At 44.9% G+C, this 27,970-nt stretch overlaps 1 protein-coding gene across 1 annotated transcript; it reads right to left on the bottom strand.

Moving 5' to 3' along the window:
- Positions 1 to 26: 26 nt before the first annotated feature.
- On the bottom strand, positions 27 to 27,800 carry NOL9 (nucleolar protein 9). The gene is made up of 12 exons (XM_036744345.1): positions 27,241 to 27,800; positions 24,427 to 24,646; positions 22,635 to 22,762; positions 18,969 to 19,110; positions 18,753 to 18,849; positions 17,602 to 17,699; positions 14,336 to 14,497; positions 13,934 to 14,222; positions 6,777 to 6,888; positions 5,691 to 5,868; positions 3,247 to 3,380; positions 27 to 2,367 (listed from the first exon to the last, which is right to left on the bottom strand). The coding sequence occupies exons 1-12, from the start codon at positions 27,781 to 27,783 to the stop codon at positions 2,257 to 2,259; spliced, it is 2,214 nt and encodes a 737-aa protein (XP_036600240.1). The 5' UTR covers positions 27,784 to 27,800; the 3' UTR covers positions 27 to 2,256.
- Between the last annotated feature and the right edge of the window lie 170 nt (positions 27,801 to 27,970).

Below are 27,970 nucleotides of genomic sequence, written 5' to 3'. Positions count from 1 at the left end.
TTTATATAATCGAAATTGTCCACTTGATCTTCTGTGACCCCCTCGGTCCCTTGTTTAGGATTCTTCCTCCATCTGCACGTCCAGCATCTAATTTCTCCCTTGCTCTTCTTACGTGATCTCTAAATCTAGGCCATGGATCACATGGGGCACACGGTGTACAGTACTACGGTATGGACTATGCATGCTGCTCTTTGGTTTCCCAGGTTTTGTCAAGTGGCGAGCACTCACGGTAAACCAGTCTCTGGATTAGTCAATATTATGCTACTGCCGTTTGCATCTGGGCACTGTGCACCTAATCTGTTTCAGTGACCACCCTATTTTTCAACCAGGACCAAATTATTTTCATGATGATTGTTTCGCAGGACACTTTCAGATCTTGCACTGGGAGGCATCCTTCCTTTCCATCTCATCATTACCTTTGATATTCTTAGCCTTCCGTTCCTCCACAAGAAGTTTATTTTTTTCCCTAGCTCTATAAAATATTCTTCTTGTATTTCAATTAGTACAGCATTAGATTAGGAAATTAATTTATGTAGTAGTATCATTTTTATAATGGCTGGACCTACCCACGAGCAAGTCACATTTCTCCAATTATTTAGGTTTGTCTGATTTCTGCAAAAAGTTTTTTATGGTCAAATTCATGGAATTTCTAGATGTACGTTGGTAGATAGACTACCAAACATTTTATAGTTTCTAGTTATTTACAACGTGCTCTTGCTGGGTTCTGTTGGTAAATATACAGGAATACATACAGGCATTTGTTTCATATGAATTGATGATTCATGTGGATTTGTTTCACATCTTGCAACTTCACTTAACTGTTTCATTCAATATATGGTTGACTCTTTAGGGTTTTTAAAGTAAATAATTCTATCATCTGCAAAATAAGTATTTATAGATACATGGAAGTTTTCAGGATTTGGACTTGATTCCAACAAGCATCAAACTACAGAATTACAAAAAAATATTGGGAGACAATTTATTCCATCTATTTCTGCTAAAGCATAAAAAAATATTAATTACATTTATTCAGAGGTTATACTAGATCAGCCATGGACTTTTTAAAAAACCCATACCAAGAGAACAAATTTCTTCCATGGAAATCCTAATTCCGATGCCTCAATGCAGCAAGGGATGCCTCTGGTCTCCAACACTGTGACAGTGGACCACAACATCACACAGGCCCTATAAAATGGGCCCAAAGTACATCCTGTCTGGCTGCCATAGAAACACCAGCTGATTTTGGAGAGCCTATCTTGCAGGATGACAAGGTGTTGGGCTACAGTAACTCACGACTACCATCGATTTACCAAAGCAAGGTTGTGCTCTGTAACGGCAGTGGGACAAGCCATCGCTGAGGATTCCTGAAATCTTTAGTAATGGTTGACTATCTGCTTCAACTTAAATAAAGGACAACAGGAATTAAATACAATGCAGTCAGGGACAATCCAGAATATGAGCAGTGAGACCCAATATGGGTACCTAGTACATATGAACCATCACATTACACAAGATGGTAGGGGTCTATCTTCACGCCGAAGGAACCCCAGGATTTCCTGATGTGTGACTCAAGTCACTTTTCTTCCTTCTCTACTGGCCCCAATCTCCTATGTTTGGTCATTATTCCATGGACTAACTCACTTAAGGAGCCCACTGAATAAGGAATTGTATGAGGAGGCAGGATGGGCTAAGAATACTGAGCAAGGAGTAAGCAGTGAGACCAGGTTTTTTAGATGCTGGCTGGCCAGCTCTGAGACCATCTGCAAGCCGCTCAGCCTTAAGACTGTTTCCTCAACTACAAAATAGAGATAACATTCCAGATGCGATTTCGATCACAGGGTGGTAGGAAGGAGAATATTGTGCAAACTTCAAAGTGCCACAGAAATAAAAGCCATCACTGTAAGACAATGAGCTGCAAGGTCGTCACCTTCAGACAGTCCGGTGCAGCCCCGCCCTTCTGCAGGGCAGAGCTCAGACCAGACCGAGGTCTCCCAACTTCCCACAGTGTCTGTCTCCCTGGATGTGCCTGGGGATGCTCTTTACACTTCAGATCACATGTAATTGAGAAGAAATTTCAGAAAATATTTTAATACAAAAATGTTTGTAAACTATTAACAATATTTTGGCTGAAGAATTGTTCACATCATTCCATCAGACGCTGCTGGCATTGCGAGAGAAACTGCGTCAAGTCAAGTTTTTGCAGCCCCCTCCCTCATTAAAACCGTGCTAATTCTTCAGTGAAAAGTTCATTGGTGATTAAAGGTATTCTCTTCTTTGAAGGAGCTTCCTGACTCTGAGTTTTCCTGATCCCCATATAGAAAAATTGTACTCAGAAGTAACGTAAGGGATCTCCCCCTCAATCTTGGGCTGAAACACAAAGATACAGAGAGCAAAGATGAACACGCATGCACATGGGATACATGGGTCTTACAGTGTCTAGCCACCTCCCTGCAAGGCAGCATCTATGAGAGATGGAGAGGTCTGATGCAGCCATCTTCCCAAATCTCTGGCTCCTCCATCAACAAAAGGGACACCTAGTTGGTGAGGGCTCAGCGGAAGCATGCCAAGACCTTTCTGCAGCAGCTACAACGGCCTTCCCCAGCAGAGCCCCCTCCCTCTACGACACAGGCCAGTCATTCCACTTTTTTCGGGGAGGGGGTGGCATTCATATCAACCCCATCGACAAACTCATTTGTATGCCTTCAACAGTTGCCTAAGGCAAAAGATCGCAGGCCTGTCCTAGTCAGAGGCAGAACCTGAATTCAGTTCTTCCTGACCCTGAGAATGCTAGTCTCCTGTGAGGCCCCCTGCAGTCACTGACATTCTGCAGGAGTGGCTCAAACACCCACCAGATGACCCAATGACCCAATATGGCAGCTGTCATGTTCTTAGGATGCTGGCCTGTTCTCATTCTCCAATTCTCTGCCACTGCTGTCCAAGAAGGGGCTTCTCCACTCACCTCATACAATTTCTCTCCTTAGTCCTTTCCTTAGAGAAGCCCACTCTCATCTATCTGTTTTCATTCTCTCAAAATTAACTAAAAGCTACATCACAAAGTTTAGACACCAACATTCCAAACTAGACAGAGTATTGTTTCTAATTGGTGTGAATGGAACCCACACTTCCTTTGTATCTCTTCCTATTATCTGTAGCACGCCTCCCACTTCAACCAGGTCTAACTCTGGGAAAAAGTGAGAGGTAGGTGGGCAAATGCTGTAGATTAGCAAACTCCTTCACGGACTGTACCTGGGTCTTGAAGACGCAATGAGGAATAGTAATATTTCCAATCATCAGACAGTTCACGTTTCTCAGCTTTTCATGGGACAGAGGAGTCAGAACGTAGTACACTTTTTTCACCATGCTGATGCCTCGGATAATTCCTTTAATATACAAAATAATGAAAAATGATGATAATGATGATAATTCCATTCACAGAACGGTCTCAAAACCAACTGTTAAAAAAGACAGCATACTCACTTAAACAAGGACAAACAGACTTTTTGAGCCCAATTTAAATAGGAAATAGAATCCCCTCGCTGATGAACTCTAGATAGAGCTTAAAACACTATGCCCATCCATTCCTTTTATTCAATTATATTAAAGTAAAAAGGTTAAAAACAAGGGCACTAGACTGGCTCTTTCTTAAAAGGAACACCTGACAAACAAAGCAGAGGACACGAGTCCTCGTCTTGGCGGCTGCCTGCCTCGAGCACCAGGGCCATGTTCTGAGCGGGTCCCACTGTGTGCTGCCCTTGTCAGGCTCCTGGGCACCGTGGCTTAAGGAGAACACTGACAGGCTGGAGACTGCCTAAAGGGCAACAGGATGGTGAGGTCCAGAAGAGCTGCACATACACACGTACAATAATATTATTAATGAGGTACAGAGAATCCAAGAAGGGTTAGGAGCTTTGCACGGAGTGGACGCGATCCTCGCTGACAACAAAGAGAAGGTCTTCACGGTGGGAGTGACAAGCCTGACTGATGGGAAGCTGGTGCCCAAGGTAAGTAAGAAGAGAGTAAGAAAGGCCCCTCGCTACCCTTGAAAGAACAGGTCCACGTAATTAACAAAGCCCTGAGAGTGACCTTTCCAAGGAGAGGCGCCATAAGACTAAAGATAGGCAAAGAATTGCATTTGTTTTCAAAAAGGGAAGAAAACAGTCTGCCAGTGATAGGGCAGTGACTGAGAATATCATGGAGCAGACCATTAAAGGGATATGACAGGTGCTGAGCATCGGAGCTGGCAGCATCAAGAATGAGTTGTCCCGAGCTAACCTGGCATCCTCAGAGTTACTCGAGAGGCTAAGGGGAATGCTACAGATTTAGATCATCTAGATTTTAGCAAATATTTGGCCCAAGTGTCTCATACTCTTCTTGGGCATTAGCTGGAAAGGCAGACATGGATCAGTCAGATAGGATACAAGGAGTTAGGAGGATTCAGAACTGGTGGCTGACTGGACTCAGAGAAAAGTTGGGAATGGATGATTCAGTATCCATGGGCCAGGAGGTCTTCAGTGAAGGACCCCAGGGATCTATGCTTGGAACTATGCGGCTTCACACTTATCAATTACCCGGATAAAGGCAGAGACGACATGTGTGTCCACTGTACCACCAAGTTAAGAGAGAAGAATAAAAGTGGATGACAGCCAGGATCCAAAGGGGTCTAGGCAGTCTAGAATACTGGGATGAATGTAGTAAGACGAAATGCAATAGGTACAAATGTAGTCTTGCACATGGGTACCAAAAACCCAAAGCCACAGATATGACACGGCAGACAAGGCCAGAAGCCGTTCTGAAAAGGGTCTGGAGGTTTCAGCGGACGGCAAGCTCAAACTGACTCAACAGTGTAATCAATATGGCAGCCAAAGAAGCTGAGAGGCTCTTAGGATCCCCAGGAATGTCCTCTGACCTCATCGGGAATACTAAGTTCAGTTCTGGGCATCAGTTTAACTAGGAGACTGACAAGCATCTAAACAGCACGATGGAAGACCTCCAGCCCCCATCACGAGGACCTGCTGAAATAACCGGGCACGTTTATCCCAGAGAAGACTCAAGGAGAACGGCAAAGGGTCTTCAAGCATCTGCAGGGTGGTCATGGGGAGGAAGGACTGGATTTGTCCTGTTTGGCCCCGGCATGCACAACCAGGAGCAAGAGGCAGAGAACTCAGAGAGGCGAACTTCAGTCTGGTGTCAGGGAAGGTCTCCTCACAAAAACAGTGGGGGCAGCTGCCTTATCAGGAGATAGAGCCCTGCCTCGAAGGTCTTGAAGCAGAGGTAGGATAACACATAAAGGGGCGGGCCTAGGTGACCTGTGAAGTCCTCCAAATCTCTAGTTTTGGGACTCTGTGAGTTTTCTATTGAAGAGTCTGTCTTTATTTTAAAATGACTAATTCCTAACCACTTAACTCCAACACATCCAGTAATACAATCAGAAAAAGGCCCATTTTTTTTTCTCTATTTTCCTATTAAAGAAGAAGACATACTTCATGATGTCCTTTACTTTCTAGGTTTTGAGTGAGAGTCATCTGGCAACTTCAAAAGACATACAACTTCCCCCTAAACATGACTTAGGAGCTGCCCACTATCTCAATTAGCAGACTTTTATCATTTCACACATAAAAAAGATCATGCTATTTGTCAAAACCAAGACCACTTCAGTAACGAGAGGCAGAAAGATCCCACCGTGAACTCACCAAACCCCATACAATCACAGACCGGATTGTCTGTAAGAAAAATTGGCCCGTCGGTTTTCTGTTTGACGTCCTCTAGTATCCTACAAAGACCAATCCAGCTGGCATTCACTGTATACATGGTGTGGGTAGGTGCAACGTCAGTGTGAATAACCCGGAGAGCGACAGAACCAAAAGGGATCTGGAAAATAAAGCCCCTCTGTTAGGTCCACACTGAAATGGCAATTTTATTTCTTTAATCAACCTATCGGCTACTCATACATTTCCCCAATGCCCTCACTATAATTAATTGCCAACCGTTGCAAACATTAATCGCAAACGCTAGCCACTGTTCTGCTTTGCGTTTAGTTGCTGAGTCCGAGGAACATAAAGAATTAGCTGAGTCAGTGAACACCAGCAATCCTTGCTAACCTCACTACAGCAGGAAGGACAGACATTTCTTACCTGGAAAGAAACACAAAGTGCTGGGAAAACACCTACTATTGCTAAATCTAAACCAGCATCTACACAAACCACTCACTTCTAGAGTAATGACGGGATGAGGAGAACAGATGCAAGGTGACAATTTATCTTTTTAATGTGCTGACTAGTTTTGAGGACATTCTAGACTTTTAAATGAAAAACTACTGGAACAGCTACTCACATTTAAGTTTCCAAAGGAGAAAACCCTTCTCCCTAACCCTAAAAGGCTGTGAACTCAATGGCTGTGAGTAGATTTGGCTTTAGCCTCACACACCATTCCCCAACTAATCCATCTTTTAGAAACCAAAGTTTTAAGAAAAATAAACGGGAAACTATCTTCCAGATTTCCCCAAATCTCCTCAGAGCTGAACCTATGGAGACGAATCTGGAGGCAGCATGGTCTTAGCAAAGCTGCACCATGAAGACCAGTGGCTGAATCCAGATGTCAGAGAGCACATCCCTCCAACAGGGTGACCAATGATCCCAAAAGAAGGCACCACAGGAACCACAGCATTTCTTTAGACAATTCTCAACTGGCTCAATTCCAAGTACTAAACATTCTGCTGGTCGAGACCTAGTTTGGATAAAGAGATCCATGTCCGTTTTTCCCAGAAGTGCTCAAATTACCTGAAAGGGGACTAGATGGTGTAGTGGAAGAAATGGTTTTGCCTCTGGTGGCTGTAGCAGGGCAAGGTAACCTAACAAGGCCATATCACGAAGAACAGGGCTATGCCATTGCCTAAAAAATAAATCAGAACCAGTTAAGTAAAGACTGTACAGTTTTATCACAAGAATCTTTCACTTAGAATCCAGTATACAGTACATTTCTTTGAGGCTTATCATTTTAAAGATTTCTACCAGCTACATCATGGAAGAGGCAGAAATTTAAAAAACAAAAACAAATTAAAAAAACCCTTTCCTACCAGTCCAAAGGGTTCGAATCCAACAAAGGGAACAAATGTTTTTGAATTTTGCACTTAAATAATTATGGCTTTGAAAAAAGCTAATTATTACATGAAGCAAACTAATATACCTAAGGTAAGAAAAGAGGCAGCTTTCTCACATCATATACCAAGATATGCTTCAAATGGCTACATGACGGAAATAAAGGGTGGTATCTCAAATTAGAAAAAGGAAGGAAGCACCTTTCAGCTCTATGAATAGGGGGTAGAGGTCACATGCAAACAAAGAATACAAAGGAGAGCAGAAAATAAAAATAACATAGATAATTTAAAATTAAAATTTTAAGGGGTGGAGCCAAGATGGCAGAGTAAAGGCAGGGACTCACCCAAGCTCTCCCCAAACCCCTCTAGATACCTTTAAAAAATGACTCTAAACAAACAGCAGAACCCACAAAACAACTTGTTAAGTGAACTAGAAAGGTCTATTGCACCAGTGTGAGAGAGGAGTGCAGTCCAGCACAGACCAGGCCCAAGCAAACCCAGAGCAGGCCACAGAGGACTGAATGACTGGCAGCAGTGGCAGACTTCTCAGCCCACAGATGCCAAAGACAACTTAGAAGGTCAGCAGGAAAGGTCTGCTGGACCTGGATGAAGGCGAAATGCAGTCCAGCACAGTGTGGGCTCCAGCAAACCAGGGGCAGACTCTGGGAATGACTGCATCAGCAGTGGCAGCTTCTGGAGCTCTCAGCCCACAGACGGTAAGGGGATTAATCAGGAGATTACAGGAGGGGTTTCTTCACTAGCACTGAGGCAGGACTCTGTTGCTTTGTCCATACTCAGATCCTGGTCCTGGGGGACAGTCCCAGGGTGAGGAGGAGCACTAGCATCGCAGACCTTGCAGCCACAGCAGAGGAGGAACCCTCTTCACAGTTCCAGGGCAGAAAAGAATGCTGGTGGTCACTCATAGACCAGCGTACAGGACAGGAGAGGAGTAAATACCTCTCCTTAGATCATACCAACTTGGAAGAACTAAAAACTTACAGGTCCCAAGAAGTATCTCTAAAAACAGCTGCACAAAACCCCTGAAGCTTGGGACAGTTCACCCTCCACAATGGAAGCAGAGCCCTACCTTAACAAAGAGTTAAACAGTCAAGTAACAGGCTGGGAAAATGAGCAAACAAGGAAAAAAATCTCAGACTACAGAAACTTACTTTGATGATAAGAAAGTGTTTTGTATAATTACACATGTATAGCTTGCCTTCTCAATGGGGGGGGGGGGGGAGAAGAGAGAGAATTTGGAACTCAAAGTTTTATAAATGAATGTTAAAATTGTTTTTTATCTGTAACTGGGGAAATGTAAAATATTAAATAATTTTTTTTAAAAACTAAAATTTTTGCAGAAACAAAACAAATATAGCTAAAATTAGAAGAGAAGCAGATAATGGGGGAAAAAAACTTCTGCATCAAGTCTCTCTAATAAAGATTTCGTTTTCAAGATATACAGGAAATTCAAATTTATAACAAGAAAAGCTATTATCCAATTGACAAAGGATATGAACAAGCACTTCTCAAGAGAAGAAATCTAAGCTACTGCCATATTAAAAAACTGCTACAAAAGACTAATAATTAGAGAAATGCAAATTAAAGCAACTGACAGCTTTCACCTCACACCCATTAGGTTGGCAAAGCTGAAAAAAAAAAAAGACAAACGTTGGGAAGGGTTATGGGAAATATAATATATTAACACACTGTTGGTGGAGCTGTGAAATGGTCCAGTTCACAGGAAGAGTTTTATACCTCAAAGACCAAAGAAAGAGGCAAAGAACCCATATGTATAAAGACATTGAGAACAGCTCTTTTTGTTGGTGGCAAAGAAATGCACATAGGAGATGCTCCTCAACTGGGGAACGGCTGAACAAATTACAGCGGGGGAACGTGACGGAATAGTGCGCTGTAAGAAAAGATGAAGAGAGAGGTTGCAGAGAAACCTGGAAAGACTTGTATGAACTGATCCACAGTAAAGTGAGCAGGACCAGGAGAAGTATCCACAAAATAACAACGCCGTAGAGACAACTTTGAAAAACTTATGAATTCTAATTGTACAATGACCAACCAGAGGACCTGTTATAGAAACATGCTGCTGGCAGAGAGGTGACAGATCAGCATGCAGATGGAGACATGTTTTTTTTCTTGATGTGGCCAATGCAGGAACTGGTTTTGCTTGACTGTGTATCTGTTAAAAGGTGTTTTGTTTGTTTGTTTTTCCAAATAGGTGAAAGTACAAGGAAGACAAAATGGATTTTTAATTAAAAAAAAAAAAAATCGTTTCAGGGGGGCGGAGCCAAGATGGCGACTGGTAAGCAGGAACTCGTGTGAGCTCCCTACCGAGTCCCTCCAAAAACCTATAAAAAATGGCTCTGAACCAATTCTAGAACGGCAGAACCCACAAAACAGCACAGGGAAGCAGGGCTCCAGCCCAGGACAGCCTGCATGGTCTCTGGGTGAGGTCTACCCCACACGGAGCTGGGAGCTGGGAACGGAGTGGAGCAGAACCCAGCCTGAACGGCGTGGACCATCCAGACCAGAAGCCGGGCAGAGGGGGCCCTAGTGCCCTGAATCAGTGAGCTGCGGCAGTTACCAGACTCCTTAGCCCACAAACACCAAAGACAGCGGAGAAGGTTAGTGGGAAAAGCTTCGGGAGTAGAAGGAGTTCGCGGTTCGGCTTCCAGCCCCGGAGGCAGCGGAGGTGGGGTAGCTACAGCTGTTGTTACTTCCGGCTCCAGGCCCACCTGGTGGGAGGAATTAAGTGGCGGATCAGAGCAGGAGTGCAACAGCCTGCTGAAGATCTAAGCCCGGGCCAGGTTGGGGGTTGGAGAAGGAGCAGTGCTGGTGTGGCAGAGCGGGCACCTCCCCTCCAAACATGGAACATAGAACTCTCTAGTCTACTAGCAGTCATAACCCACTGAAAAACTCAAAGGTCAAGTTAGTTGGCTGGGAATATGGCCAGGCAGCGAAAACGCACCGAGATTCAGTCTCAGACTTTGCATTCTTTCTTTGCTGACAAGGAAGACCAAAACATACAGCCTAAAGAAGTCAATAAAGTGCAAGAGCCTACACCAAAAGCCTCCAAGAAAAACATGAACTGGTCCCAGGCCATGGAAAAGCTCAAAAAGGATTTGGAAAAGCAAGTTAGAGAAGTAGAGGAAAAATTGGGAAGAGAAATGAGAAGGATGCGAGAAAACCATGAAAAACAAGTCAATGACTTGCTAAAGGAGACCCAAAAAAATACCGAAAAATACACTGAAGAAAACAACACCTTAAAAAACAGACTAACTCAAATGGCAAAAGAGCTCCAAAAAGCCAATGAGGAGAAGAATGCCTTGAAAGGCAGAATTAGCCAAATGGAAAAGGAGGTCCAAAAGACCACTGAAGAAAATACTACTTTAAAAATTAGATTGGAGCAAGTGGAAGCTAGTGACTTTATGAGAAATCAGGATATTATAAAACAGAACCAAAGGAATGAAAAAATGGAAGATAATGTGAAATATCTCATTGGAAAAACCACTGACCTGGAAAATAGATCCAGGAGAGATAATTTTAAAATTACTGGACTACCTGAAAGCCATGATCAAAAAAAGAGCCTAGATATCATCTTTCAAGAAATTATCAAGGAGAACTGCCCTGATATTCTAGAGCCACAGGGCAAAATAGAAATTGAAAGAATCCATCGATCGCCTCCTCAAATAGATCCCAAAAAGAAATCTCCCAGGAATATTGTCGCCAAATTCCAGAGCTCCCAGATCAAGGAGAAAATACTGCAAGCAGCCAGAAAGAAACAATTTGAGTATTGTGGAAACACAATCAGAATAATCCAAGATCTGGCAGCCTCTACATTGAGAGATCGAAGGGCTTGGAATACGATATTCCGGAGGTCAATGGAGCTAGGATTAAAACCTAGAATCACCTACCCAGCAAAACTGAGTATCATGCTCCAAGGCAAAATATGGAGTTTCAATAAAATAGAGGACTTTCAAGCTTTCTCAGTGAAAAGACCAGAACTGAATAGAAAATTTGACTTTCAAACACAAGAATCAAGAGATGCATGAAAAGGTAATCAAGAAAAAGAACAAGAAAAAGAAATTGCAAGGGACTTACTAAAGGTGAACTGTTTTGTTGACATTCCTACATGGAAAGATGATGTGTATGATTCATGAGACCTCAGTATTAGGGTAGCTGAAGGGAATATGCATACATATATGTTTATGTATATATATGGGTAAATATGTATGTATATATCTACGTGTGTATGTATACACACACACAGAGAGAGAGAGAGAGAGCGAGCTGACACAGGGTAAGTTGAAGATGAAGGGAAGATATCTAAAAGAAATAAAATCAAATTAAGGGATGAGAGAGGAACATACTGAGAGAGGGAGATAAGGAAGGATAGAATGGGATGGATTATCTCCCATAAAGGTGGCAAGAGGAAGCAGTTCTGTGGGAGGAGGGGAGAGGGCGGATGAGGGGGGAATGAGTGAACATTGCGATCATCAGATTTGGCCTAAGGAGGGAATACCATACACACTCAATTGGGTATCTTACCCCACAGGAAAGAAGGAGAAAGAAGATAAAAAAGGAGAATATAGAAGGGAGGGCAGACAGGGGAGGAGGTAATCAAAACAAACACTTTCAAAAGGGCACAGGGTCAAGGGAGAAAATTCAATAAAGGGGGATAGGTTGGGAAGGAGCAAAATATAGTTAGTCTTTCACAACATGAGTATTGTGGAAGGGTTATACATAATGATACACATGTGGCCTATGTTGAATTGCTTGACTTCTTAGGGAGGGTGGGTGGGAAGGGAAGAGGGGAGAGAATTTGGAACTCAAAGTTTTAAAAACAGATGTTCAAAAACAAACAAAAATGTTTTTGCGTGCAACAAGAAAGTAAGATACACAGGCAATGGGGCATAAAAATTTATCTTGCCCTACAAGAAAGGAAGGGAAAAGGGGATGGGAGAGGAGTGGGGTGACAGAGGGGAGCGCTGACTGGGGAACAGGGCAACCAGAGTATACACCATCTTGGAATGGGGGGGAGGGTAGAAATGGGGAGAAAATTTGTAATCCACACTCTTGTGAAAATCAATGCTGAAAACTAAATATGTTAAATAAATTTAAAAAAAAATATAAATTGCCCAGGTTAACAGAAGAGGAAATAAAATGCCTACATAATCCCATCTTAGAAAAAAAGAAATTGAGCAAGCCATCAATGAACTCTCTAGGAAAAAATCTCCAGGGCCAGATGGTTTTACATGTGAATTCTATCAAACATTTAAAGAATAATTAATTCCCATGTATTTATTACATAGGTTTTCTTGAAATAAAAATTTATTGTTTTATATTAAAAAAAAATCATTTCAAAAAAGAAAGGAAACAGTCAACTGGGGGGAAAAAACTTACCTTTATCCCAAATCAAAACATTTATTGAGTGCCTATCATGTGCCAAGTACTGTGCTAAGTGCTTCATAAATATCTCCTTTGATCCTCACAATGCTGCAAGGTAGAGTCTTATTATCTCCATTTGACAGTTCAGGAAACTGAGGCAGAGGTGAAGTGACTTGCCCAGGGTCACATAACTAGTGAGTGTCTGAAGCTGGATTTTAATTCAGATCTTCCTCACTCCAGGCCTAGCCCTCTAACCATTACATCAACAATGGCCTCAAAAGAACTACAAACTAACAACTGTAGGAAAGGATATCTCAAGTCACTCATGAGAAAATATAAAACCAAAACATCTCTGAGCTTTTACCTCACACCCTTCCCTCTGTGATGATCTCCAATTTATCCTAAATTTATCATTTGAACCTATCTGTTGGAATGGTTTGGTTTTTTTTCCCTCCAATTGAATTGTGAGCTCCCTGAGGGCAGGAACTGTTCTTTTGCCTTTCTTTGTATTCCCAGCATGCAGCAAGGTAAGACCTAGCACTTGGTAAGCACTTAATAAATGCTTGCTGACTTGACCCAGAAAACAAGCAAAGATGATTGGAAGATGAGAACAGTCAGTATTAGAAGAGCTGTGGAAAGATGAGCACACAAATGGACCACTGGTGGAGCTACAAACTGATCCAATCACTTCCAAAGCAATATGGAAAAGCTGATAAAATGGCCACGCCCTTTGATTCCACTGTTGCCAAGCACCCAAAGGAAGTCAATGATAAAACAGCCCCATATATACCAAAATATTTATAGCAGCGCTTTTTGTGGTAGCAAACAGCTAGAAGCAAAGTAGATGCCCAATGATTACAAAGTGGTCAAATAAGTTGTGGTACCTGAATATAACAGAATATTACTGTGCTATAAGACACAATGTATATGAAAAATATAAGGAAGTGCAGGAAGATTTATATAAATGGATTCAAAGCAAGCAGAACCAGAAAAAAACATACACAATGACTTCAATAATGTAACAAACAACAAAACTGAATCCTGTCAAATTAAAATGACCACGCTTGGCCCCAAAGAAAAGCTCAAAGACACAGCTGCTCCTTTAGTGAGGGGGAGCCCATGAGTGTGGAACCCTACATTACCAGGTTAGATTTGGGGGAGGTGCCGGGTTAGTTTTACTAAATTGTTTTTTCCTTTTTTCTCCTTACAAGGGATGGCTCTCCGGGAGGTACTCTGGGAGGGATTTATTGGGAAATCAAGGGAATGTAAAATTAGGACAGCAAAAAAAAAAAAATTTACTGTAAAAAAGAGTTGATTTTCCCACTATTTAAATATGTAAAACTGTGATGCAGGCACTTGGGAACTACGGAGAGACAGACACCATTTTAACAAGTAAATCTCAAAACATATTCCCAGCTTGAGATGCCACATATTTCTTACGTTAGCTGTGCAACGCCAGCACCAGAAAACTCAGACTGCACAAGCAGCAGTTTGTGTCCCGCTGAGTGGGGCTGGCTCCCTTCGTCTGGATCCCCTGAACTCTCTGATTCAGTGCTCTCCAAATGCCTGTTTTTCCCTTTGGTCTTGCCTTTTGTCTGCAGACCGGCCATCCCTGCAGTGTACTCTGGGGTAAGCAGGGGCATATCCTGACACTGTTCAGAACTGAACTGAACAATATGAGTAGGGGCCAGCATTCGAATCAGGTCAATGAGGAGCAAGAGTCCATCACCTGGAAGAAAGGGGACAAAACAACTCCATTACGTCACAGCGTCAGCTGCTTGTTCCACAATTTCACAAGAGCAGCCGCAGGCCAAGGAACATAACGCACGTTGCCAGACCTACCTTTCACCCAGCCCATCGTATTGATGACGAGAGGCGCTTCTCTCTGATAGGCACTGAACACGTACTTCACAATCTCAGTGTATTTCTTACAGTCATCTTCACAAGAAGAATCACCATAAAAGACCATTTTTCGAGTTTTCCTTTGATGAGTGAACGGTGGCCCTAAGAGAATGAAAACAAGGATTACAAAACCCTTGCTCTATGGACTTATTTTGTCTTAATTGTCCCCAAAAGCAATACTTCTAACTTCTTTGCCTCAAGTACCAGTCGTCAGTTTTTTGCAGCGAGAGCCTCACATTCACCTCATGATAATTCCATGTTTACCATAACATTGGGCCCAAAGAAGCTCAGACAGCTAGACGCGTTATACCTCATAACAGGCACAGACTATGCACAGCAGAGTTGGGTTGTTTTGTTTTGTTTTGAAGAAAAGACTTTAAATACAAACACAATCCAAGTTGACAAATTCACATAAATTAATCAAAATGACCAAAAACTCATTCCATTAGTCAGAAAACTGTCCACTGCTACTGAAGGTGATTTCTTTCTTTATAACAGAGAGAGGTAGGAGGCAGGGAAAATTCAACCCTTGAGCTACAGCAGCAAAAGGAACATGTCTTTGGCCTCTCATTTCCCTCTAAATCAGAGGTTCCCAAACTTATTTGGCCTACTGCCCCCTTAAAAAAAAAGTACTCAGCACCCCTTTAACCCTTTTTCTTAAATTTACATCATTTCAAAAAATATATATAAATTTTTTTAACTGACGCATCTTAAATTTAATAATTTGTTATAAATTTGTTCTTTTCCTCCTGCATTTAAATTTTGATGATGCACTATTGTACCATGTATCTGTACAGTATTATTGTAAACAAGTTATTACAGGCACATATTCCTGCCAATGCACACTAGACTTTCTGACAATGGGCAACAAGCTCGCCCGCCAACACTTGCTTCCTAAGACCTGTCAGTGGATTTGACCACTAATGGGTTATAATTTGCATTTTGTGTGTTTATATGGAAAATAATATAATCACTACAACTTTAACTCTGTTACGCGACAGATGAAATGTAGAGTTTTTCAAAATTTTCTTTTCTTCTTTCCTTATGCTTCCACTGCCCCTTTATTTTTGTTCAATGCCCCCCAATTGCACCTGAGGCTACTACCACCCCCCTGGATCATTCCAGAATCCCTCAGGGAAGTACCACCCATTTTGGTAACCTACGCTCTAAATTCCTGCTTGGTAGTGTGTTTTTTATCTCATAGGTTGGCTGTTCCCTCTCCGACAGATTACAACCCCTCCAGGCCTCAATTTGCTGTGGCCCCAAAGTGTTGCCACGTGGTGGCCCCAACAATAATGTAGAGTCTGTGACCTTCACTGGGCTCCTCTTCAAATGAGACACACAGTTCAACAGAAGGATTGTCCAGGGGGCAGATAGGTGGCGAAGTGAGTAGAGCACCAGCCCTGGAGTCAGGAGAACCTGAGTTCAAATCTGGGCTCAGACACTTGACACACTAACTAACTGTGTGACCTTGGGCAAGTCACTTAACCCCAACTGCCCTGCGTTCCTCCCTCAAAAAAAAAAAGGATTGTCCCAGAAGGTTTTCTAGCAGAGAGCCTGCCACAAGTGAAGTTCCGCTAAAGGGGCACAAAGATCACCTTCAGGCCAGAATGAGACATATGCAGAGCTTTCCAAAAGTAGGCCCTTTTAATTCAGCTAAATTAGGACTACACTGGAGGAACAGAGAACCTTATCCAACAAATCTTAATAGTAACTAAAGGAAACGAAATTGTACAGCCCAATAGACGTAGAGCTGGCAGGGCCCTTGGAGGTCATTCAAACTTAACACTTCATAGACGGAAGGCACAGCCCAGACAAGTTCGGTGATCTCATCAGATCAGCCCCAGCTCACAGAGGTAGGAAGCAGCAAGGCTAGGACACCAAGGGACATCCTTTGACCTCAAATTCAGGCTTCTTTCCCCTATGCCACGATTACAAAAGGCCTCTAGCCCAATACATACCTGGACAAAAATCCCCCCTCTATAACAGAAATGCCAAGTAGCCTTCACCTATCTGAAGCACCACCAAAGAAGTTCCTGTGCCTGACACAGCCCAATACACTTCTGGATATTTCTAAAGGCTATCACGTTTTTCTAAACATCAAACTATGATCTGCCCTCATCGACCCATACTCCCACACCTGTGCTGGGGACCAAGTACAACAAGGACGTCTAACCCTCTGTGGCCACAACAACCCTCTAGATACCAATGCCACTATCCCATCCCCTCTAGGCATTCAGTTTGGCTTGGCGGGTTTCCTCCACACAGCCTCTAGCTTTGTCAATGTTCTTCCTAAAAGACAGACAAATACACTGAAGAGAATGGTGGCCATATCAATGTTACTGTTCAGAAACTTAGATTATGCTGGGTAAGCATCTAATGATACTATCCCAACGGGAAGTCAGCTATCTACCCCAAGAAGTCATGGGGTCTCTTGCCAGACACTGGACGCCCACTTTTCCAGCATGCCATAAAAGTACGGGCTGCTCTAGATGGCTTCTAAGATCCCTTCTGATGCTGCTCTGCGTCCTAGGAAGTGTGTCTATGGGCACGCAGAGGGGATGAGTTTGCTGTGTGCACACACATGTGCATAGGCTAGTCTGTGTGCTGAGAACCAGTGAGAAGCACAGCAGCACTTGGGTAGTGGTTAAACTCCTAGCGGCAGGGTCTTAAAACTCTACTCCCTCCACTCCTATCATATAGGCCCAAGGAGAGCTGGGGTCTGCCAAAATAAATTCTCATTCACTCTTTCCACTTCTGTTTGTTAAGCAATTCTCATAGGAACAGACCTGTGATAAGAGCTTTGGGTAAACACCAAATGCTGAGGACACAGCAGCACACATCCCTGAAACAACTCAGACAGTAACAAAGCAAAATGTAAACATGCAAAAACCATGGAACATAAAATGTCTGTCTAAACGCTGAGTGAAAATGGAATAGAGGAGAGATAAGACAGCAGGGAGACAGGCTTCATCAGACAGTTTTCTGGAAGTGAAGTCTGAGCCAGGCCTTGAAGACAGCTGTGGGTAAAGACTAGCACAGGAAGAGAAGGATATATACCACGCCAGAGAAATGACCAGAACTAGGGCAAAGAGGTACCCAGCAGGGAGGCATCTGAACTGATGGAGGTGGAGGGACAGTAGTCGTAGGGAGGCCAGGCTGGCTAGCTGGCAAGAAAGACTTTAAATGATTACTCTAATACATACCAAAAATGGGGTCTGTAACATTAGACAAAGAAACACAACCAGGAGGCGTGAATTCTGTCTGTCCTAGGTCACAATCCAAAAAGTCAACGCAGGGAATACTAGAAAAAAAAAGAAAGAGAAAGAAAATCGTCACTTTGTTAAAATGACTAATTCTTTGTAATTCTATATAATATGCCTGAATAGCATATTAACTCCTCAGTGTCAGGTACCAAATATAAATAACGACTTTTGAGAGTAGCAGGAGAGTGTAATGCTTATAAAGACAACAAACCACCACACATGCCAAGTGCAATAAGCTCCACTTCTCTCCCTCCTTGCCCTCCCCTCCTTCTCTCTCTACCCCCAATCACACACAGAGAACACTATGGCACTAGAAGAGCAAAAAGAATGTAATCTAAGAATTATCGAAAAGTCTCCCTCACAATCTTCTTACACCTTCAATCGTCCCCAAGACCATTCCTACTGTGTTCATTCATTAACAAGCACTTATGCAAAGCCTATCAGACCAGCCATAATAGGGATACCAAATAGCTCAAATGCTGTCCTGGACCCCAAAATTTAAAAGAAGACCTCCAGTGCTGAGGGCAGGACCCCTAAGGAGAAGAGCACGAACAACAAGAAAGAAGAGCGATGAATGGAATCCACGTTCCCCTGGAGGAGGTAGTCCCCAAAGGCAAGGGCCCCAGATGCACCAAAACGAGGTCAAAGCATAGGGGGCAAGAGACAAAATGCAGACCTCTCCCTCTCAGGACCAACAGTGGTGGAGAGTTATCCTCAATCTACAGACAAGCTCTCAAAGAATCACAGGCTGAGTGCCAGAAAGGAAGGTCAGAGGCCCTCTAGGACACCCTCCATTGGAGGCCCAGGGTCACTCAGAGCTAAGTGGCAGAGCTGGGGCATAAAAGCAGTGCTCTTTTCACTGCACCACACCTACTCTATCGTCTAGCCTGAAAGTGCTCATTAAAATAATTAATTTTAACAATCAACAGACATGGAGCAGTTCTCATACTCAAATGTTTTCTGTTTACTGTTTTGAAGAGGAAAAAAAGCATTTTAAATCCTCAGTAGAATCTCATGAGGTAGGACTTGGGGTGAACTGTCCAGCTGAGGGGAGGGAGGGAAGGACGACCAAGGCCCCTGGATGCTCTCACCTGTTCAGCAGCTGATTAATCAGATATCGATTAAAGGTGGACTTGCCAATACACTTTGGTCCACAAGCCATGATGATAGGGCAACCATCAATTTCCTCTGGAAGGGAAACAAAACACACCAAACCTCTCAATGTACAGGAATCTTCTAAAGCCTTTGGCAACCTACAATCAATCTTAATTGGAAGACAGTCAAAGTAGTCAATTTTGGCTCCTTACCACAACAAGCAGTGATTAACTCTTCTATGGCTGCAATGCTACTCTCAGACAAGTGAAAGCCACTTTCTTCCTCACATTTCTTAATGCCAACAGAAGACATGGTTAACTGCTCGAGATTAAAGGACGAGGACAGCTCCTGTTTCTAAAGATGAACAATTTCAACTTTTAAAAACATTATGAAACGCAAGATGGAAAACACCACAGAAACAAGCATGACTTTTATTTGCATTCTCGACCTTTCTTATTTTTTTTCCTTGTCATCATTTTCATGTCTCCCTCATCTTGCTGCTTCTACTCAACACACAGGCTGAGTTCATACTAACACTGTACGAAATTCATACTGTAAGAGTCATTATCTCAGCAAATTACAGTAATAAACCTATATCCATATGTTATCACAAGCCACAAAAATAGAGAATTCAGATACAAAACTACTAGGCCTGACCCTAACGAAAGGCCCAATACCATCACAAGGGCCACGGTTCACGAATGAATTATATCCTCCACTGGCTTGAAATTTCTGCTCTTAAGAGTTACCCCCATGAAGGCAGGATGGAAATATGGATTTCAAATGGATTATACAACATTCTCCTAAAGGGACAACCTACTGATAACTATGGCCTTATCTGTGTGGCCCAGGCACAGAACGACCTGAAGAGAGGACAGTGAGAATCTCAGTGCTATGTCAGCACCACTGAAATGTGACAAGGCTAGATTGGTGGCTTCTGTTCCCCACATCACTCCCCATCCTTCACCACCTTCCTTCCTTGGTCCCAGCTGCTCCCTCCTGACTAAAATACATTCCCACTCCTCACTTTTTCCTCGAAGAGCTCTTCTCTTCCAAGTTACAGCTCAAGCACCACCATCTACAGATTCCCACTCCTGATAGTGCTCCCTCCCACCACTGACTACTTTGGATTTACATGTAGTTATTTCTTTAAATGTATTCTGCACATCACAATCGAGGGCACTGTCTCCCGTTAAAATGTAAACCCGTTGGCTACAGACCACTTCATTGGCTGTATTTGGATGTGCAGCACCTACGACAGCGGCCAGAGCCAGAGCAGGCACCCCCCGAATGCCAGCAGAGATCCTCTATGGATGACTTGGGAGGACTCCTATGCAAGATGAATTCACATTCTAGGGAGCATTAAAATGCTAATTAAGGCCCAGTGGACACAGACCCTGAGCCGCAGGAGGTTTCTGAGGGAACAGGGAAGAGGAAAGCAAGTACAGTAACAAGATGCCCTGGGCAGCCAAGGTGGAAGCTGAAGAAAAGCAGGCTAGCTGAGGAAGAGCACCGAGAGGAAGAGCAGGCATGAAGGGCCAGGCTTTGCCTGCTTCACCATTTCACCTTAGAGGGCGGGCCTTGAGGACAGCAACTGTAAAAACCCCACAACTTTAGCATCACAGATGCTGTGGAGACAAGCTGCTCTGGGGTACTAAGGAGGAAGAATCTGAAAAGTTACACTATCAGTGGAAAACTCTGGAAGAGAGCAAAGAGGAAAAAAGAGTAAAAGTATAAGGAGTAGAAGAAACAAAAAGAAAACAAAAGAGGAAAAAAAACCAGAAGGGCAAGAAAGGGAGAGCCTGGACCAGTAACTTCACTGCTGCAGGGAATTCTGGGATAAGAAAACTCCCTCTTTCCTGAGGCAGATACCAGCCCAGGGTCACACAGGCATTGTGTCAGCGGGGGGTGCAAACTCAGGGCTGCCTGGCTCCTAGGCTAGCTCTCCTTACAGAGGAAAGGACGAAGAAGAAACAAACCAGCCTCAGAAGCTACTCGCCACCGTGCTAAGTGTTGAGGATACAACAGAAGACAAAAACACTGTCTCTGACCTCAAAAAACTCATATTCTAATAACGGGGGAAACACAGAAAAACAAGACATACATAGTACAAATGGAAGACTGTGATCTCTGAGAGAAAGGCCTCCCACAAAAGGTGGGATCTGAGCTGAGTGTTGAAGGAAGCCAGGAGGTGGAGGTGAGGAGGGAGAGTGTGCAGGGCACAAGAAGGGAGATGGGGGAGTGAGGGAAGAGGCCCAACAGAGGCCAGAAGACCAACGCCATTAGACAGCCAGTTCACTCCATTCCTCTCCAGGCTCTGCTCCTGACTCTCTGAACTTCTTTCTCCATGAGCCCCAGGAGCCTTTTCACCCAGGAAGGTGCTGCAGTGGAGAGAACGCAGGGCCTGGTGTCAAGGCATTCAAATCCAGTCTCATACACTTATTACCTGGGTGACTCTGGCCAAGTCATTTCACCTGTCTGCCTCAGTTTCCTCAACTATAAAATGGGGATAATCACAGCACCTAACTCCCAAACAGATCATGTCTGTAAAGTACTTAGCACGGAAAAAACACTTGCTTCTTTCCCCTCCTCCTTCCTGCATGCCTCCCTTACTTCTTCCTCTTTCCCTGACTAGTCAGTTGTTCCTGGAACTTCCATTTTAGGGAAGGGCTCAGGTTAGCCAAGTTCTCTCCACTAGAACGTAAGCTCCCTAAGGGTAGGACCCGTCTCTTGTGGCTTCCATTGGTATTCCTAGTACTTAGCACAGTGCCTGGCACATAGCAAGAAAGGCTTGCTGATTTGGATGTGGCAGAGAGTAAAGTACAAGACTGCAAAGACAGAAGGGTCTGGCTCATGAAGGGCTTAAAAGGCTAGAAGATTTTATACTTGATCCTAAAGGTAACAAGCCTCTGCTGTTCACTGATTTGGCAGTATCTCAGGCCTTTGCTTTGGAAAAATCACTTTGGCAGCTGAGTGAAGGATGGATTAGTGAAGACAGACCAAGGCACTGAGGCCAACCAGCAGGTGGAGGTGATGACGAAGGCTGTGTGAGTGGAGACAGGCTGTGAAGGTAAAACCAGTAGGGTGAAGGAGGGGAGAACATGGGTGAATGAGAGTCAATAAACAAGGATGACCCCAGAATTGTGAGCTGGAGTGACTGTAAGGATGTGGTCCCACAGACAGTACTAGGGAGATTCAGAGGGAGGGTTTGGGGGTTAAGAATGAGTTCTGTACTGAGTCTGAAATGTCCGTGGGAAATGTAGTTCAAAATGTCCCAGAGGCCATACATGATGTAGGACTGGAGCTCAGAGAGACTAAGACCTCTCATAGATCTGGGAGTCGTCAGCACAGAAATGACAACTGAGCCCACAAAGCAAGACGTTCTAGAGCAGGAGCTCTTTAACTTAAGGTCGATGAATGTTTCTGTAATATTCTGATAGCTACGTCTCAATATCATTGGCTTCCTTTGTAATCCTCTGTATTTTATTTAATGTATTTAAAAAACCAGTATTATGAGGAGTCCAAAGCTTTCACCAGAGTGACTGACGCGGGCTGTGACAAAGATGGTGAAGAACCTCGGAGACAAAGGAATTGAAGAAAAGGGCTGAGGACCAAGCCCCAAGCTTAGTGGTATGACCTGGATGAAGAGGTGACAAAGGAGACTGAGAGGGAGAAGTCAGGGAAACCCTCAAACAGCCCATTCATTCAATGTCTTGTCCATCTAATCCAGCTGGACATTCCTTCACAAGAGTCACCACACTGACATCTGGCCTCTCCCTAACACAGCCATACACGAGCATCCCTCGGGAGGAGATGACAGGCCCGGCTCCACCAGGCCAGACAGGATACACATCTACAGAGGACGTGAAGAACACTACCTTTCCTGAGAAAAGGTGAGAAAAAGCTGGGTAGCTCAGGATGAAGTCTGTAGCAGGAGTCTCCAGACTTTCTAGCAGGACAATGGAACACATAGGAGAAAACTGTTTTATCACATGAAACGCGTTAGCTGCAAAAAGAACAAAGCAAATTACTTCAGAAGTTGTAACTCATCTACTTGACAAGAACTCCAGCAGTGCTATTTCCCAGACTGGACTGACACCCCCTCAGAGGTAAACACTAGCTCACGTCTCTCCGTACAGGTGATGCCTGGCTCTGTCCAGGTCATCCTGGACAGGTCAACCTCCCTGCCTCAGGTCTCACCCCACTCCAGCACCTTCTCACTGACCTGTGAGAATGATTTCTCTTAAGCACAGGTCTGGCCATGTCACCTCGCTCCTACTCAGTTACTCCAGTGGCTCCCTAAAACCTCCAGAGTCAAATATAAACTACTCTGGCATTCGAAGCCCTTCGTAGCCTGGCCCTCTGACCTTCCTGCCTTCTTACACCTTACTTACCCCCATGTACTCTGCAATCCAGTGACACTGGCCTCCTGGCTGTTCCTCATACAAAACACTCCATCTCCCAACTCTGGGCTTTTTCAATGGCTGTTCCCCATGCCTGGAATACTCTCCCTTCCATATCAGTCTCCTGGCTTCCTTCAAGTCCCAGCTAAATCCCATCTTCTCTATGAGAAGGAAAGAAGGGAGGAAACAAGTGTTTATTAAGCACCTGCTAGGTGCCAGGGACTAGGCTAAGCACTTTATAAATACCTCATCTGAGCCTCACAACAGCACTTCAGAAGTAGGTGCTTTACTACCCCCACTTCAGAGATGAGAAAACTGAGCCAAAGAGAGATTAAGTGACTTGCCCAGGGTGCCACAGCTAGTAAGTGTCTGAGGCCAGATTTGAACTCCAAGTCTTCCTGAATCCAGACCTGGCGCTCTATGCCCCCTGGTTATCTTTCCTAATCACCTTTTAGGCTGGTGCCTTTCTTCTCTGTATCACCTCTGATTTATCCTGTCTAGATCTTGTTTGCACATGTAGCTCTTCCATTAGACTGAGCTCCTGGGGGGCAGGGACTGTCTTTTACCTTACCTTACTTAGCCCAGTGCCTGGCACACAGCAGGAGCTTAATAAATGCTTACCTACTGACTCCTCCCACAGCCTTCTAAGTGGTACCCTTGTCTCCTCCTCTTCCCTCCAATTCATCCTACACTCCCTGCCAGACTAACCTTTCCACAATACTGTTCTGGACGTGTCATTCACTTCCCTGTTCTAAAACCTTCAAAGCCGACTGAATTAATTAAGAGCCAGTCTTCTACCTTCCATCCTTCACAGTTCGGCTCCCATCTGTCTTCCCAGCCTAAACGCCTGCTGCTCCTCCACTAAATAACCTGCCCTCTGGCCAGGCCACGCTCCTCATTGCTCATTCCACGAACTTGGTTTCCCATCCCTAGTCCCTCACATGTCTCCTTTTCCTAGACAGAATACCTTTGGGCTCAGCTGAAATGATGCCCACCCCTATCTCCTCAGCAAACATGCTCTCTCCCCTCTCTGAACCCAGGCCACAGCTTCTAAGGTATTTATCATATACCAGGTTCTATCGATCACGTGTGTATCTGGGCACCCTCTCAGCCCCTCACCCCCAGGATAAGCACCAAGAGGGCAGAGGCTGCATTTTACTTCATTTTGGCTCTCTCAGGACCTAGCACAGTGCACTGCCTATCTATATATATGCTCAACTTATATTTGAGGAATGAATAGTGATAATTCTCCAGCTCTTTTAATTACCTGAAGAAAGATGATCTCTGATCAAAGACCGGACTTCCAGCTTCATATCCTTTAGGGTTTTCTCTGGCATCACATAGTTAATTGCTTCAATAGTTAGGGCACAGATGGTGTGGGGAGAATAAAGGTCATAGGCTGGCTGGCCCTGGCTGATGATAAAACCAAATACCTGCACTCGGCCATAAAGACAGGTCATCCGACACTTCCCAGTGAAGGTCAAAGACTAGCAGGGGAAAGAGAAAAGAACAAGAAACTTAAAGATTATAAATGTGGAAACCAACTATGAAATAATTACAAAGTTCTAAAGAATTCATTTACCACCATGTCATCTAAGGAAGGATTAATTTCTAAGCACCAAGAAAATAAGAGATTGGAAGCAGGAAGGGACTTGAGATAGGCTTAGAGTCCACGAACTTAAAAAATTTTTTTTGATAATTGTATTGCAATATAATAGGGTTCCTTTGTAATCTTAAATATTCTATTCTATGCATTTAAAAAATATCCTCCTGAAAAGGGGTGCATATGCTTTACCAGAACACCCCAGGGTTAAGAATCCCTGATCTAACTTCATTACAGAGATAAGAAATGGGGGGGACCATTTACCTTTTCTCTTCTTCCCTTGTCCCCTCCTCCAGACCATCCCAGAATCCCATTCTGGCTAGCTAGGGGACAGGAAGACAAGAGGAGGAAAAGTAGTTCTCAACAAGCCTTTATCAAGGGCTTCCTACATACCAGACACCACCTTCCCCCAGCTGCTGGACTGCTCACAGGGTTTGGATGAGATAAGAGTCAACAACTCCATTCCCTCCTAGGAGATACAAGGCCATTGCCACCATCCTACTGCTTCCTTAGAAATGAATTTAATGGGTCCAAGGCCTAGCTGCTCATCTACCTTCATACCCTCAAAGACTTTCCACTGGCCCTGTAGGTGAACATTCTTTTACAAAGTGAGAGTCTGAGAGCAGGAGATCCCTGAGCATTCAGCTCAGAGCTCAGTAAATGCTTTTAATTCATCCATTTGATGACCAAGGTCACAGAAATGATGATGAGCCAAACTAGTCTTCTGTCCCAAATATTCTTACTCTAGATGATGGGTTATTTACACTGTATGACCTCCCAAGGAAGGACAGCCTACTACAATCTCTAGGGCAGTGGTTCCTCCTCTTTTCTGTGACACGAATGCCTCTGGAAATCTGTTGAACCCTAGGGACCTCTTTTCAGAAGGTTTTAAAATGCATAAAATACAAAGATATAAAGGAAACCAGTTCTACCAAAACCAATCACTTTTTTTGTTTGTTTGTTTTTCAGATTTAACATTTTGTCAGTCACTTAGTCTTTTGGGCTCACCCCTGGAGAATTTTTTCCTTGAAATCATTCCATCTTTCTAAGACTACTTCCTACAAGGGCCTCCCTCTTCCAATTCTCTCAAGCTGGCAGCTAAATTAAGCAACAGACCTTTTTTTCTCTGAAGTAATCACTTAAGAAAAAAGTTGACAGATCAAGACTGTCTTCTCTAAGAGATCACTCCTATTTCACCAACCTCTGCCTCTACATCTAGCGAAGACTCCACGGCCTTCACTGAGGCCAATCAGGCTGTGGTGAGACACTGACAAAAGATAGTCCCCAACACACTCATCCTATAGGGAAAAGCAACATCCACATGGATGGGAAGTACAGTTAGCCACTAACTAAAAAAAAAAGAAATCGACCAGCTAATGTGAGGCAATGCCATTGCCAACGCTAAAAAATAAAATCTGTTAAAAGCAGAATGTCTTCAATTTCAGATTATCTATTTGGAAACTGGACGTCAGAAAACCTTGTTTTAAAAAGGATCTCCCATTTCTGGAAACCAGCAAGGTGTACTATAAAGACCTCTATGTTCTAGGCTCCACTCCACAGCTGTATAAGCTTGAACAAACAAGTCCCTTAGCATCTCTGGTCCTTGGCTTCCACCTCTATAAAATGGTTTGATGGGACCAACATCCCTTCCGACTTAAAAATCTATGACTGGTTTATCTCTAAGATCAAACCCTTTCCATTCCAGCAATCATTCCCCAAGAATCACGGCCCAGCTGGATAGAAGAGCCCAGCGTGGAAGGCCTTCCGGTCAGGATTCACTCTGATAAAGACTGAGCCCTGAGGAGCTGAAGACTCAGTTACTAAGTAGCAAAGCCCGTGTCCAAACCCAGACCTCGTTCATTACACTACAACTGGTATCGCTTTTGTTTTTTGTTTTCTTTGTAAAAGCTCTTCTATTTCTAGTAGGTGAAAACATTGTTTCCCTCGGCACACCTTCCAGAGCTCCGGGGCAGGATAACCCAGTCCTAGAACGGACCAAGGATTATCAGTCACAAGTGGGGAACCTGGGGCCTCAAGGCCACACCTGGCCTCTTCCAGATTCTTGGGTGCGGCCCTTTGGGTCCAAGTTTTACCGAACAAATCCTTTTTTTAGGGGATTTGTTGTTATCAAATAGAACTAAATGAAAGGGGCGTGGCCCCAAGAACAAGCCCGGGTGGCGAAGAAACCACAGCTCAGACCAGGGCATCCCCCGAGGGCTTCTTCTTCCCCAGGTGCAGGCGGGTTAGCGTGGGCTCGGAGGAAGGTTAGGGGCTTCCCGGAATGCCATAGCTTCAGGCGCTCCCCCCCTTGTCAGTACCCCTGCCGTAAGGGAGAGGGCGGCGCTAGAGGTCTGGGGGAGGGATATGTTTCCGTCCCGCCAATCAAAGCCGGCCTTCATACCATAGGTCTCAGTGGGCCGGGCCCAGTCCCCGCCCCGCGGGCCTCAGTTTCCCCCCCTCCCCAGCCCCGGGGCTCACCTGCGCGTGGCTCAGCAGCATCAGGAGGCCCGCCTTGGCCCGCACCAGGAACGGCTTGCCCTGGCCCGGGGCCCGAGGCGGCTCCTCAGGCCCTTCGGACTCGCCGCCAGCCCCAGGCCTGGGCTCGGGGGCCGCGCGCTCCTCCGCGTCCCCGTCGCGCACGCGCCTGGTCGGCGGCTCGCGCAGCTGCCGCAGCTGGCTCCACTCGCGCTCCTCGCAATGCTGCTCCTCCTCGCGCTCCCGCCGCTCGCGCTCGGCGCGTTCCCGCCGCCGCGCCTTCTTCTTCCGCGCCTTCTTCTCCCGGGCGCTCCACTCGGCTCCCACCACCACGGCCTCCGCCGCGTCCTCCTCGTCGAGCCAGGCCACGCCGGCCGCCTCGGCCTGCTGCAGCCGCAGCCGCAGCCGCCGCTGGCTCCCAACGGTCAAGGAGCGGGCACGCCGCCGAGCCCGGCGGCCCACGCCCAGCGGGGAGCGGGCCCGGCGGACCCGTGTCCAGCCCAGGCGGCTGAGGCCCTCCTTGCTGTAGACCATCACGTCGGCCATGCTGCGCCCCCCGGCTCCCTTCCCTTGGCGTCTCTCGCGAGAAATGGCCGGGGTCCTTCCTCCCCCGCTCCCGAGGGTGTCATGGGAACGGAAGCTTCGGGCCCGCAGGCGCCCTCGCGTGGACCGCCGGCGCAGCGCGTCTACAGCGCAGGCACTCCCCTCGCTGCCCCTCCCCCGCCTCGGGATG

Source organism: Trichosurus vulpecula, chromosome 2 (genome assembly GCF_011100635.1).
Source record: "Trichosurus vulpecula isolate mTriVul1 chromosome 2, mTriVul1.pri, whole genome shotgun sequence".
Lineage (NCBI taxonomy): Eukaryota > Metazoa > Chordata > Mammalia > Diprotodontia > Phalangeridae > Trichosurus > Trichosurus vulpecula.
The sequence above is the reverse complement of the archived record's forward strand: the minus strand, read 5'-3'. Positions and strand labels throughout refer to the sequence as shown.